The sequence below is a fragment of the Lemur catta genome, chromosome 23 (assembly GCF_020740605.2).
Source record: "Lemur catta isolate mLemCat1 chromosome 23, mLemCat1.pri, whole genome shotgun sequence".
Taxonomy (NCBI): domain Eukaryota; kingdom Metazoa; phylum Chordata; class Mammalia; order Primates; family Lemuridae; genus Lemur; species Lemur catta.
Window position 1 is genome coordinate 10,230,132 of NC_059150.1, and position 14,119 is coordinate 10,244,250.

General features: G+C 41.1%; 1 protein-coding gene across 2 annotated transcripts in view; it reads right to left on the bottom strand.

The window, feature by feature from the left end:
• Positions 1-14,119, bottom strand: part of KCNH1 (potassium voltage-gated channel subfamily H member 1) — a 289,657-nt gene that overhangs the window by 237,421 nt on the left and 38,117 nt on the right. For both annotated transcript variants that reach the window (XM_045536431.1, XM_045536430.1), the window contains exon 5: positions 9,874-9,992. In XM_045536431.1, the coding sequence (XP_045392387.1) occupies positions 9,874-9,992 (119 nt within the window). The remainder of the gene's footprint in view (positions 1-9,873; positions 9,993-14,119) is intronic.

Below are 14,119 nucleotides of genomic sequence, written 5' to 3' on the forward strand. Positions count from 1 at the left end.
AAAAAAAAAAAAAACACAGGAGAATAGCAAAATACGTTTGGATATAGTCTTGCAATGGAATACAATGCAACCATTGAAAAGAAGGAAGGAGATATGTGCTCTTAAGAAAACATACCTAATATACTGGTAAGTAGGGGAAAAAGCAAATTGGAAAATAATAGTATGACCTCATTTTTCTTTTAAAAAACATTACAGATATATACAATTATATCAAACTAAGAAGCTTCTGCACAGCCAAGGAAATAATCAACAGAGTGAAGAGAACCTACAGAATGAGAGAACATATTTGCAAACCATACATCTGATAAGGTGTTAATATTCAAAATATATAAGGAACTCAAACAACTCATTAGTAAGACAATAAATAATGCAATTTTAAATGGGCAAAGGATCTGAATAAACACTTCTCAAAAGAAGACACACAAATGGCCAACAGGTATATGAAAAAAAAATGCTTGAAATCACTAGAGAAATGCAAATTAAAACCACAATGAGATATCTACCTATTAGAATAACTATTATCAAAACAATGAAAGATAAGTGTTGGAGAAGATGTGGAGAAAAGGGAATCCTTGAACGCTTTTGGTGGGAATGTACATTAGTATAGCCATTATGGAAAATAGTATGGAGGTTCCTTGAAAATAGAAAATAGAACTACCATATGATCCAGTGATCTCACTCCTGGTTATATATCCAAAGGAAATGAAATCAGTATGTTGAAGAAATTTCTGAACTCATGCTCACTGCAACATTATTCACATTAGCCAAGATACGGAATCAGCCTAAGTGCCCATCAACTGATGAATGGATACAGAAAATGTGGTGGTATACATACACATGGAATACTATTCAGCCTTAAAAAAGAAGGAAATCCTGTCATTTGCAACAACTTGAATGAACCTGGAGGACATTACTAAACAAAACAAGTCTGGCACAGGAAGACAAATACTTTATGATCTCATATTTAATAGTTGAATTCACAGAAATAGAGAGTAGAATGGTGGTTACCAGAGCCTGGGGGAAGAGAGGAATGTCGGGGAGATGTTGATCAAAGCATATAAAATTTCAGCTAGATAAGAGGAATAAGTTGAAGAGATCTATTGTACAACATGGTGACTATAGTTAATAACAATGTATTGCACTCTTAAAAATTTCTAAGAGAATAGATTTTAAGTGTTCTCACCACAAAAAAAGATAAGTGTAGTAATACATATGTTAATTAGCTTGACTTAGCCCTTCCACAAATGCATACATATTTCAAAACATGTTGTGCACAATATCTACAATTTTTGTTAATTAGAAAAATCAGAAACTTAAAGATCTTACAAAATATATACACTTAAAACACATACGCTGTTTAAAAATGCTTACTTCCAAGAAATAATGGGCATTTAACTTTTTACTGTATAGTTTTAAAATATGATTTTTAAAACCAAATGAAACATAACTAATTTATGAAAATTGAGATTCTAGAAAGGGATATAAAGAATCAAAAGTCAAAATCTAATACTAAACAAATACTTGCTGAGCATTTATTGCAGGTTGTATATCCCCTATCTAAAATGCTTGGGACCAAAAGTGTTCCAGATTTTGGAATATTTGCATATACATGACAAGATATCTTGGAAATGGGGCCCAAGTCTAAAACTGAAATTAATTTATATTTCATATATACCTTATACACATAGCCTGAAGGTGATATCATATAATATTTTTAATAATTTTGTGCATAAAACAAAGTTTGTGTACACTGAATCATCATAAAGCAGAGGTGTCACTATGTCATGTCAGTGCTCAAAAAAATGTCAGTTTTTGGAGCATTTCAGATTTCAGATTTTCATATTAGGGATGCTCAACCTGTATATGCCACAGTGATCACATTCAGAATCTCTCTCACTCTTCACAAATCTATGCACATATATTATTCTCATTCCAACTTACTACCTCCATTTGAAGAGAAGGAAGATGAAGAAATAGAAGCTCTTAGAAGTGAAATGACTTGCCCAAAACCACACAGCTGAGTAAGTTGCCAAATGGATCGCAACCTTTAATGTTATTTGAGCCCACTACTCCTATAATCTGCACAAAAAACAGCAGCATATATGGATGGCATTTACCAGATGCGCCATCTAATTCTGCTTACCATGAGCTGTGAGCTGGGTACCGCTCACCCCCAGACCTGCCTACACGAATGTGCCCCTGCTCCAGCCATCACAGTGGCCTATCTCATCTGGCTCCCTCACTGGGAAGATTCCAGAGAGGATGTGACAGGAAAAGATGGTTTCCCTTCCACGACTTCCCCACAAGCAGTTCCATGGAGAGAGAGGCCAGAGCACAGAGTGGTCCCAGGCAGAACAAACCCCAACAGGGTCACTCCCGTGTGGAGGCCACATGGTAAATCCTGCTGAGACTTTCCTCCTTACGAAGGCAGAAGGAGTCACAGCAGCAAAGGGTGGTAGATCCAGAGATGTCCCCCTCAGATCCCTCTTTAAGGAGTCTCTGCCCAGCTGCAGGAAGTGTAGTTACCTGATAGCCTCCAACTGTTAGTTCCTACGGGACAGAAAGCTGAGCTCCTGGTGAACACCTGCCAAGGACTGAGCAAGAAGATAGTTAAAGGCCTGGCCATTTCTGCTCTATAAGGGATAGTCCTTGCTCCAGAGCTTCCTGCCGGGCTGGCAGAGCCTCTACAGGGTCTGCACTGTGGCCTGATGCTCCCCTTGCCCAGTGCTGCTTCCTCCCCCTTTTCTCCCACAGGTGTTACTCGGTGTCGGCATCCCAGAGAACCCAGCCTGTAGCAAAGGTCCTCAGCCTAACTTATGCACCGACATAAGATATTTTTAAGATCAGAAAGTAAACTTGGTTTCCTATCCTGAAATGAGAAAGTTCATAGACCCCTACCAGGTCTAAAGCCAAAAATCTGGTCAGCGTGGCATAAGCAGTAGCATAGGGCTGGAAAGAAGGAACAATTACCAGCGGAATTGCCTCAAATGGGAAACAGGGTGGGTTCAGAGTCAGATAAACCTGGTTCACAATCCAGACTCCACCAGTTACCACCAGGTGACCTTGAACAAGTTAGTGAACTTGCCTATGCCTCAGTTTCCTCCTCTGTAAAACCGCTCCAAGTTGTTTAGAGGATTAAAGGAGGGGACAAGAAGCACAGAATCTGGCACAGAGTAAATGCTTCCTTCTTTTCTAGAATCAGTCCAGAAAGGAAATATGAGGTCTACAGTAAGGACTAAAGCCAGACTGCCTGAGCTCAGGAGAGAAGAACAGCCTAACACGGAGATGAATGGGCCTTGAAACCCGGGCGCCCCATTTAAAGGCAAAACTGGCATTCCCAGTCTCCGTGTGCTTTGTGTCAATTTTTTCCCAGAGGTAGGAGAGGTTTCACTGAGGTATCCATTGGATCAATGGCACTTAACCAATGAGAAAAATAAATAAAATAACAGCTATAGGCCCTCGACAGGGAACAGATTCTTTTCCGTTTAAAACTTCCTACAGATTTACAGTTGCCCACCCAGCAAGTATCACTCTCTCCTAAAATCAAAGCAAAAAGCTGATTGAAAAATCAGCTCTTTTTAGATCCATCGGAGAAGTGAGGTCGCAGGGCAAACCGAAGCCCCAAAACTGGAAAGGCAGACAGGTGAATACAGGGAATCACAACTTACCAGAGCAGACACGCCTGAGTAGAAACCTCCACAGGAACCAGTACTGGGCAGCAAAACCTACACTGTAACTGCAAAATTGCTGCAGGCTGTGTGGACAAGTCTGAGAGTTAAAAACACCAGGGGAACCCGGTCAGAGGACGGCCCTCACACTTTTGTGACTTTCACCCCCAGGAGCTCTACCAGGTTCTCACAGTGAAGATCAGAGAAAAATTCTGGCTGTGGGAGGGGAAAAGGAACCATTTTGAAACGTGCCAAGGCACTCTGTTCTTAACAAGGCCTGAACTCAGGAGAAACTACTTAACCAGAGCCTAACCTATTGGAGTTTTATCAGAGCCTAACTGACCTGGAGGAAGAGAAATACCCATCTCTGGCCAGCTCTAGCTGGGGAGGAATGTTTTGTGAAATTCACAGCCCAGGGGCACAGGCTCACTAATAGACTGAGACCTAATCCTGAGGCTATAAAACACTTTCCCTCCCCTGACATCTTACCACATTACTGAAAGATCTATTTAATGCAGTTCTTTTACCCGGTACATCACGGCTGGCTTGCAAAAAGTCACAAGGCACACTAAAAGGCAAAAAACATAGTTTAAAGAGACATAGCAAGCATCAGAACCAGACTGAGATATGGAAGGGGTGTTGAAATTATCAGATTGGGAATTTAAAACAACTATGATTAATATGCTAATGGTTCTAATAGATCAAGTAGACAACATACAAGGGCGGGCAATATAAACAGAGAGACCAAATATAAACAGAGAACCAAAAAGAAATGATAGAGATACGAAACACTGTAATAGAAATAAAGAATGTCTTTGATGGATTCATTAGTTGACTGAATATGGCTTAGGAAAGAATGTCTGAACTTGAAGATATTTCAGTAGAAAATTCCAAAACTGAAAAGCAAAAGAAAAAAAAAAAAAGAACAAAATATCCAAGAACTGTGGGACAACTACAAAAGGTGGAATATGAACATAATGGGAATATCAGAAGAAGAAGAAGACAGACAAAGAAAAAGAAGACATATTGGAAGCAATAATCACTGAGAATCTCCCCAAATTAATGTCAGCCATCAAACCTCAGATCCCAGAAACACAGAGAACACCAAGCAGGATAAATGCCACAAAAACCAAACAAAACAAACCTAGGCATATTATATTGAAACTGCAGAAAATCAAAGATAACAAAAAAATCCTGAAAGATACCAAAGGCGAAAAAAACCACAGCTATAGAGAAGCAAAGATAAGAATTACAGTTGACCCTTGAGCAACGCGAGAGCTGAGGCACCAACCACGACACAATCGAAAATCCACCTCTAACTTTTTTTTTTTTTTTTTTTTTTTTTAGTCAAAGTCTAACTTTGTCACCCAGGCTAGAGAGCAGAGGCATCATCATAGCTCACTGCAACCTCAAACTCCTGGGCTCAAGCGATCCTCCTGCCTCAGCCTCCTAGAGTAGCCGGGAATACAGGTGAGCACCACCATGCCTGGCTAATTTTTTCTACTTTTAGTAGAAATGGGGTCTCACTCTCGCTCAGGCTGGTCTGTAACTCCTGACCTCCAATAATCCCCCCACCTTGGCCTCCTGGAGTGCTAGGATTACAGGTGTGAGCCAGCCCCACATGCCCAGCCTCACATATAACTTTTGACTTCCCCAAAACTGAACTACTTATAGCCTACTGCTGACCAGAAGCCTTACCGATTATATAACCTGCCTAATAACATGTATTTTGTACATGTATTATATACTAGATTCTTACAATAAAGTAAGCTAGAGAAAAGAAAATGTTATTAAGAAAATCATAAGAAAGAGAATATACATTTACAGTACCATACTATATTTATCGATAACATAAGTTTACATTATCTGTTTACAAGATGAATCATCTGTCTGAAATGGCAGGCAACCATAGCTGAAGACCTCAATCTACAGGACATATCAAGCAATTCAACTTTTTCTTGTAATGTTAAGACTTTTCTGTGCTTCTTGGGACCACTTCCAGCAACACTAGTGGCACTTCGTATGGGTCCCATGGTGTTATTCGAGGTTTATGTTATTGCACTAAACGCAGTGAAAAACACACAAGAGATCCACAATGAGAATTTTGAGAGATCACTTTTTACTGGGATATGTAATTTACTAGAGAAATAAACTTCTCACCTGATGATTAGTGTCATACAGCATTTTAAATGGATACTTGGCAATACTAAAGTTCACCAATAGCAACAGAAGGTGACTATAAAATTATGACAGTAGTATTAATATATACTGTGTACTGCAGTTAATTTTATGTAATTACGATTTAATACTGCATCTTCACATCTGTTTACATTTCTCTCAACTGAGAATGGCCCGTGTATGGTCTGTGTTCATGTGCATAAGTTTTGATAAATTTTAACTTTTTATATCGGTGTGTATTTTATGGTAGTAAATAATAAAATACATTAGTCTCTACATATACTTTATGCATTCATGACATACCTAACTTTTTCAATATTTCTAGGCTATAAAGTTTGTCTACAAGTTTCTTCAAATTGTCACAAACCTCCAAAAAATTTTCCAATAAGCCTCCAAGAAATTAAAAAAAACATTTATTGAAAAGAATCCATGTATAAATGGACCCATATAGTTCAAACTCATGTTGTTCAACGGTCCACCGTACATCCAACTTCTCAGAAACCATACAAGAAGAGAGTAGAGTGAAATATTTAAACAGTTAAAAGAAAAACAAACCCACCAACCTAGAATTCTGTACCCTGGGAAATTATCCTTCAAAAGTGAAGGAAAAATAGACTTTCTCAGCCAAACAAAATTTTTGGTGAATTTTTGCCAATAGACCTGCCTTGCAATAAATGTCAAAGGAAATTCTTCAGAGATAAAAAAAAAAATTATATAGGTCAGACACTAAGATGTACATAAAGAAAGAACATCAGAAAAGGAATAGGGGGTGGGGGGCAAGATGACAGACTAGAAGCAGCGTTTTCTGTCTTTTTTATAGAAGGGTATCAATTTTCCCCTTGGGACTGCTTTTGCTGAATCTCATAGATTTTGATAGCTTGTGTCACCTTTGTCCTTAAGTTTGCAGACTATTTTGATTTCCATCTTAATTTCCTCATTGACCCAAGGATCATTCAGCAGCATGTTGTTTAATTTCCATGACTTTGTGTAGATTTGAGTGTAACTCTTGAAATTGATTTATAGGTTTATTCTATTGTGGTCTGAGAAGACACATGGTGTAATTTTGATTTTTTTTTAATTTTCTGAGACTTGTTTTGTGGTAAAATTTCCAGCATTGAATGCATGTATTAGAAAAGAAGAAAGAGTAAAAATCAATAATCTAAGCTTCTTCTTTAGGAAAGTAGAAAAAGAAAAGCAAACTAAATCCAAAGTAAGCAGAAGAAAAGAAATAAGAAAAATTAGAGCAGGAAGCAATAAAATTGAAACCAGGAAATCAACAGAGAAAATTAACAAAAACAAAAGCTAGTTCTTTGAAAAGATCGATAAAAATCAATAAGCCTCTAGCCAGGCTAATTAAAACTTACTAGCCCCTGAGATGAGACCCAAGTGTTTGCCTCCTATTGGCAATCAATAAGCAACTACTTATGCCAGACAAGTAGACAAAAACATTAGCATCATTTCCTTTCTTTCATTCAATCAATCAATTTTTTTAAAAAACACTACTGAGCACCTACTATGTGACAGACACTGTTCTAAGTGGTTAGGATTTATCAGTGAACAACAAACACAACAAATAAACTGTATAGTACATTGGAAGATGTTAAGTGGAAGAAAACAGCAGATTGAGAAGAGGACTAGGAGTTGGGTAATTCTTCTTTATTTTGTTATGAATATATATCTATCAAATACTATTATTTTATTCCCTTTCTTTTCCCCTTATCATATAACATAAGATGTATTAATAATAGTTAATTTTATATCACAGTATTTAAATTACAGGACATAAAGGAAAAGAGAGAACATCACCAATGACTTCTCATCCTCTTTGTGGGAAAGGGTTAGCATGTTTTCCATTGTACATAGGATAATTGTATCATGTTAGGCAGAAGTATGATTTTGTTATTGTCTTATCTGGAGATTAATTATGGCTTAAAGAAAAGTATATGGATGTCAAGTTAAGAGGGCGAACTGTAATAGTTCTATGTGTAAACTTGAGTAGACCATCATACCCACTTAGTCAAGCAAACACTAATCTAAGTGGTCCTGTGAAGATATTGTATAGATGTGATTGACATCTACAGTCAGTTGACTTTGAGGAAAAGAGATTATCCTCTGTAATCTGAGTGAGCCTTAGCCAATCAGTTGAAAAGCCTTAAAAGCAGAACTGAGGTTTCCCTGAGGAAGAAGAAATTAGCCTGTGGACTTCAGTGTCAGCTCCCCGCAAGCGTTTCCAGTCTGCCAACCTGCCCTACAAATTTTGGACATGCTTAGCCAACCCCAACAATCACGTATAAATCTCCTAATACATGAACATCCTACCAGCTTTGTTTCTCTGGTATAACCCTGACTGATAGCAGTAGCTACAGAGAGAAAATGACATTTGGGCAAACACTTGCAGTCAAGCCTGGCATGTACAAGGAGGCCAGTGTGACCAGATAAGATTGAGCAAGGGGGAGAGAAACAGGAGAGGAGATGACTTTTTTTTTTTTTTTTTTTGAGACACAGTCTCACTCTGTCACCTTGGCTATAGTGCAGTGGTGTCATCACAGCTCACTGCAACCTTAAGCTCCTGGGCTCAAACGGTACTCCTGCCTCAGCCTCCAGAGTAGCTAGGACTACAGGCATGCGCCATCACGCCCAGCTAATTTTTCTATTTTTTGTAGAGATGGGATCTCACTCTTGCTCAGGCTGGTCTTGAACTACTAGCCTCAAGTGATCCTCCCAACTCACCCTCCCAGAGTGCTAGGATTACAGGCGTGAGCCACCACAACCAGCCATACTTTATTAACCATAAGAAGCAGGGAAAGTGCAGGCTGAGAATCAAAAGGTCTCTTTTAGTATTTTTCCTATCATAAGCCAAGCCCACATCATTACAAAGAAAGAAGCTGCCATCATACAAATGTCTCTACAAACCAACACTCCCCATCCCCACTATTGGCAAAAGCTTCTGGCTGCTACAAAGAGATCATCTGTAGTTAACTCATTTGACATTTGGTGCATATATGCAGGGTACCCACTGTGAGCCGCAGCAGGCTGGGAGTTTCTCCCTTAGGGCATAGGACCCTGGAGCCAGGTCAGAAAGGGGCCCCACCATCCAAGCATGGATCAAGGAATGGCTGGCCACCTTCAGCCAAAGGGACAGCATATGTTGTCATCTTTGAGTAAGATAAAAGTTTGCTATGTGGAGGGTAGGGCCTCTAATTAGCTCCACCAAGGTCTAGTTGAAAAAATAATGACCAGATACCACCAAAAGCAGATAATAGTGAGTTGGGAGCATTAACCCTGATAAAACACCTCATCAAGGCTTCCCAGCCTCTCATTTCTCTCTGCAAAAGGAAAAATACCAAATTTTCCATACTACAAAAGTTATCAGAATAACAATAATTTTAAGGATATTTATTAATTTGGAAAGATGTTCATGATTATATAAAGTGAAGGAAAGGCAACACAACCACATCCAATGTACACATGGATTCTCAGATGCATCTCAACTTCGTAAATATGAACGTGTGAAAAAAATGAATTTCTTGGTCTTCAGGAAATAGGATATATACAAAGAAAAGAGTTAAATGCATATTAAAAATATGTAACAATGCTATGTGGTCAGTGGGATTACAGGTAATTTTTATTTTCTTCTTTTTGCTTCCTGCATCTTCTATTACTATAATAATATTATCGCTCAAATAACAAAATTATTTATGGTTTATAAGCAAAAACTCTTTCATGTATATGAAGCACTTCCAGCTCCTCCCCTACCCCCTCAAAAAAGTGATTTGACACCTGTAATCTCAAGCAAGTTGGAACAGAGCTTTTCCAGCCTACTTTTACATATGAGAAAGTACAGAGCTCAAAGGAGTTAAGGAACTTACCCAATGTCACACGTTACATCGTGGTTTGCAATCCAGCCAAGACAGGAGTCTGGGGGTATCCTGAAGGTCCCCTCCAAGACAGCACACTAGCTTTGTGCCAGTTCCTCAGTCCATACACCCCCTATGAGGCTCAAGATGAGCCAAGCCCTCGCCCTTACCTCTGCCAGGCGGGAGTGCTTGTGGACATTCTCGCCTTTTTGCACGCTAGGAGCCAGCTGCTGCAGGACACCCCTGCTGCTTGTCAATGCTCTGGTCAGCCGAGCAAACTTCCCCCAGCCTGAAGCATGTGGAAGAGTGAAAAGACAGGGTCAACCACAACCTGAAGGAGCACAGACATTCACATCACCTGTTACACTGTCAGAAACAGACCCCCGACGTCATCCTGAAAGCCCATGAGTCACTCGGCATCCCCACGAGCAAGACTTGCTGCTCAGAAAAGCACCTTGACACACTCGAAAGTGTGTAGCAATTTGCTTTTCCCATGCACTTTCACATTAATCATATCTCTGTGGCATATGTAGGCCAGGTTTTAATATCATTGTACTATTAGGGAAACCAAGGCACAGAGTGACTAGACAATGAGAAACAGTCTAGAACACCAATCTCTCCACTCTGGCCCAAGGCTTTTCCACCAGGTAATATCAGACAATAGAGATGTTTCTTTGACTTGGTGACATGGCTCAGGCTGTTCCCAATCCCCCTGCTGTCTGTCTGACCTTACAGAAACTGAGCTGGTTCTGGGTTTTACACGGACAAGCTAGTCAAATGGCCATTCCATGATTACCTTCTCTGAGGCCAGGGGAATAAGAAATGAATTCAACCCCTGGGTAGGTGGGAAAAGCACCAGCAGATCCTAGTCTGCTTCGGGATGGGGGAAGGATGGCTGGTGGCAGGTCTTTACTGAGAATCTAAGATGTCTGAGTGATCTTGACTGCTTTTAAAGGCCCCCAAAGACAGTCGTCCATTCTAACATCCAAAAACCCATCTGCATCAAAGTTATGACCATGGCAGTTGTCCCGTGAGACCCTTGAAAGCCTGTCAGGGTCTTCAACAAGACAAGGCTTGGGTTTCAGGAGCTCCAAAAACCATAGGTATAAGCAAATAAGCAGAGTGTGCAACTATTTTTACATGACAGCTAAAAGCAGAACTAGGCAATTTTATTTTTTTTATCCTTTAGAGTTTACAAGCATTCAGCACCTTCCAGTAGAAATCTCACCCGCTAAATTTTACGCCGGAGCACCTTTCCAAGACAGACTTAGAATCCAGAGGACAATGGAGTTAAGCAGAAGAATGGCCTTTATTATTTTTTCTGCACAACCTTTAAGAAGGATTATCTAGATGAATTTTTGTCAACATAGCAAGAATAGCAAATCAGTTCTTTTTTTTTTTTTGTAATCTCATTCCAGAAGTGCTGGGCTTTGATAAAAAGCTAGTGGTGCTTTCATCTACCCTGATGCCATGAAGCAGAGATGTGGAACTGCTGGAGTCAGCTTGAAAAGAGATGTGTGCTGGCTGGACTGTGGGGGTCCCATTCATGTGAACGGGAGGGGACAGCACATACTCCACAGGGGTCTTTGACATCTCTCCAAATGCACCATTTATGAATGTGCTGTGGGAACTGTGAAGTAAGATTTAAAGTCTCAGAGTCAGGCTCTGCTTTGGCCCAAAACAAAGCTGGAATTGAATTCTGCAAAGCTTTTCAAGAAGAGCAGAAGTTTATTTTTCAATCAGGAAGAAAACAGTCGTCCATGCAAATATCCACAAGGGCTCACTACCACCACTGCAACTCACATTGTGGAAACACTAATGAGAGGGAGATCCAGGACAGACACCCCAGACCCCACCTGGGAGGGAGCTCAGGGCCCTGGTCCATCAGCTGATATAGCATAAAAGGATGAAAAGGAAGATCCCTGGACCTCTGGGCATTTCCCTGTGCTCAGACTGGCCTCTCACTCTCTGGCCTATCCCTGATTCTCTTTCCAAGAAAGCAGCTCTGGAAGGAGCTGGCTCTCAGCAGGCTGAGCAGAGGGCATGGGAAGGTGAGTGGGTATAGGATGGGAAATGAAGGGGCAGTGTGAAATGTCACGCTTCTACCCAGGATGGTAAGCTCTGCCTGTGCTGAAAGAAGGAAATAAATTCTTTCCCAAATTCCCATCCCCATATTTTCCTTTCTGCTCTATAAATACTTGATAATAGCAATCACACCTAGCCAGATAATAGATTCATTTATTCATGTATGAATTCTATAAGTGTAATTACTATGGACCAGGCACTAGAGATAGATACTAGAGATACTAATAGGAATAAGACACTGGCCTCAGACAGCACATACTCTAATAGAGTACACTGACAAATGAATAAAAAATCATGATACAGTAAGCTAAGTTCTACGATGGAGATGAGTACAGGAAGTTACAACCAAGACTGTCCACAGAAGGCACATCTAATCCAGGCTGGGGCATCAAGGAAGGTTTCCTGGAGGGGGTAACACTAGAGCAAAATTTTGAAAGATGAGTAAAAATTAGGTGGACTCAAGAAGGAAGGAAAGACATCCCACACAGAAGGAACAGCACCTACAAAGGCAGAAAATCATAAAACAAGGTACCATGTCAGTGAAGAGGCAAACATTCAGCATGGCTGGATGAAGGGGTGTGGCTTGGAAAGGGGCGGGGCAGCTGAGAGTGGCCTGAAGTGGTGCTAAAGAGGCCGACAGGGGCCAGACCGGGAGAACCTAGGCAGCAAAAACATAGTAAGTTAAGAAATTTGAACTCCATCCTAAAGCCCACAGGGAACCAGCAGAGTCCAAATATGGTAAGGAGAGAGACACCTATGTCAATTTGCATTTTAGAAGGACAGAACAACAGTATGAATAGAGGACTAAAAAAAAAGGTTGACATACAGAGATAACTCAGGACCCCAGGCAAGAGACCACATAGGCCTAGAGCAGTGCTGTGGCCTGGGCGGGGGGCAAGGGGAGACTTGAGAGCAGCTACAGAGGCAGAAGCAACAGGACTCTGAACAACAGCTGTAGAGGGAAAGAAGAGGCAATCCAGGTGGCTCTTGAGTTTCTGGTTTGGGTGACTGCAGTGACAGCTATTCAATGAGGTTAAAAACACAGGAAGAGAAAACCAATGTGATGGGAGATGATACACACAATTTAGGCCAATGATGTCCCTTACAGCAGAGCCATCAGGGGAACCAGTTCTGGAGAGATTGAAGCTCCTATTGTCCAAAAGGCCAACTGGGAGGGGACAACACAATGAGAGTCTAGCTCAAGATGGTCTTGCTCAGGGAAGCCAGCTGGTCATTTTCCACAGTGCAAATAAGGCAGCTGACTCGCCCTCCTCCCTCAAGGAAGCCCTTCCCAGACGCTGCCGTACCCCCACCAGCACTGCCTGTCCCCTCTGTCATAGCCCCACTTGCCTTACGCAGATTCTTTTAGATCACTGATGATGCTCTATTGTTCTTATCTGCTCACCTGTCTGCCTCTTCCCCCAAGTAGCCTCAAACAAGCAGAGGCTCTACCTCAGACATTTTCTGTGTGCAGCACATTTCCTGGTGTGCAGACGTGAGGACAGACACCCAAAAGACACCCAATAAGTGTGTGTGTCAAATAAATATGCATAAAGGACGTATTTTTTCCTCTCACTTCCCTACTTCTGTCTGGGCTTCCAATAGATATAAAGTCCCAAAGATAAGCAGCCCATTTCATAAACTCTGTTTAGTTTTAGGGGGCATTTCTGTGCCCACTCCTCCAGTTATACCCCATTTGTAAGTTCAACATTGAACTGAGCTCAAATGAAAACCCCTTGGCCCAGGGTCCTTCCAGCTCTGTCACAAACGTCTCCAGCAAAGTCGGCACAGCAGGGCTGTGGGTGCCACAGGAAGATCAAAGACATCACATGATCAGGAAAAGGAGATGGGGTGGGCAGGAGGGGAAGAGGAAAACTGAAAAGGAAAGGCAGAAGGAGGGGAACACAGTGTGCAATCAGCAATCAGGAAAATGTATTCACTGGGTCCTTTCTCCATTCTCAGGAAGGACGACTGCTTCCGCCTGCCTTGACCCCACGATGGCTGAACTGGTGCTGGGTTTCAACCTGGCTGAGCCACCAGTGAGGGTACTGTAGCCCATACCTCCCTCTAGGCCAGAAGAGATGGTTCAGGGATAGGTTAAAATTCTAGCTCCTCTGAGGGTAAGTCCAGGGATAATAAAAAGAGGCCAGCCTTGTCATGATATACAAAGTCACAAATTCTCTTAGAGGAGTTGATGCCATAACCCAACATCCAGCAGCGAATAGTGGACAAAGGGTACCAGGATGGACAGTCAGTGGGGACCACTGCCTAAGTCTCCTCAAGTCTCTTCCCACAATCTCTTCCCTACCAATGTGTTATACAAATAACCAA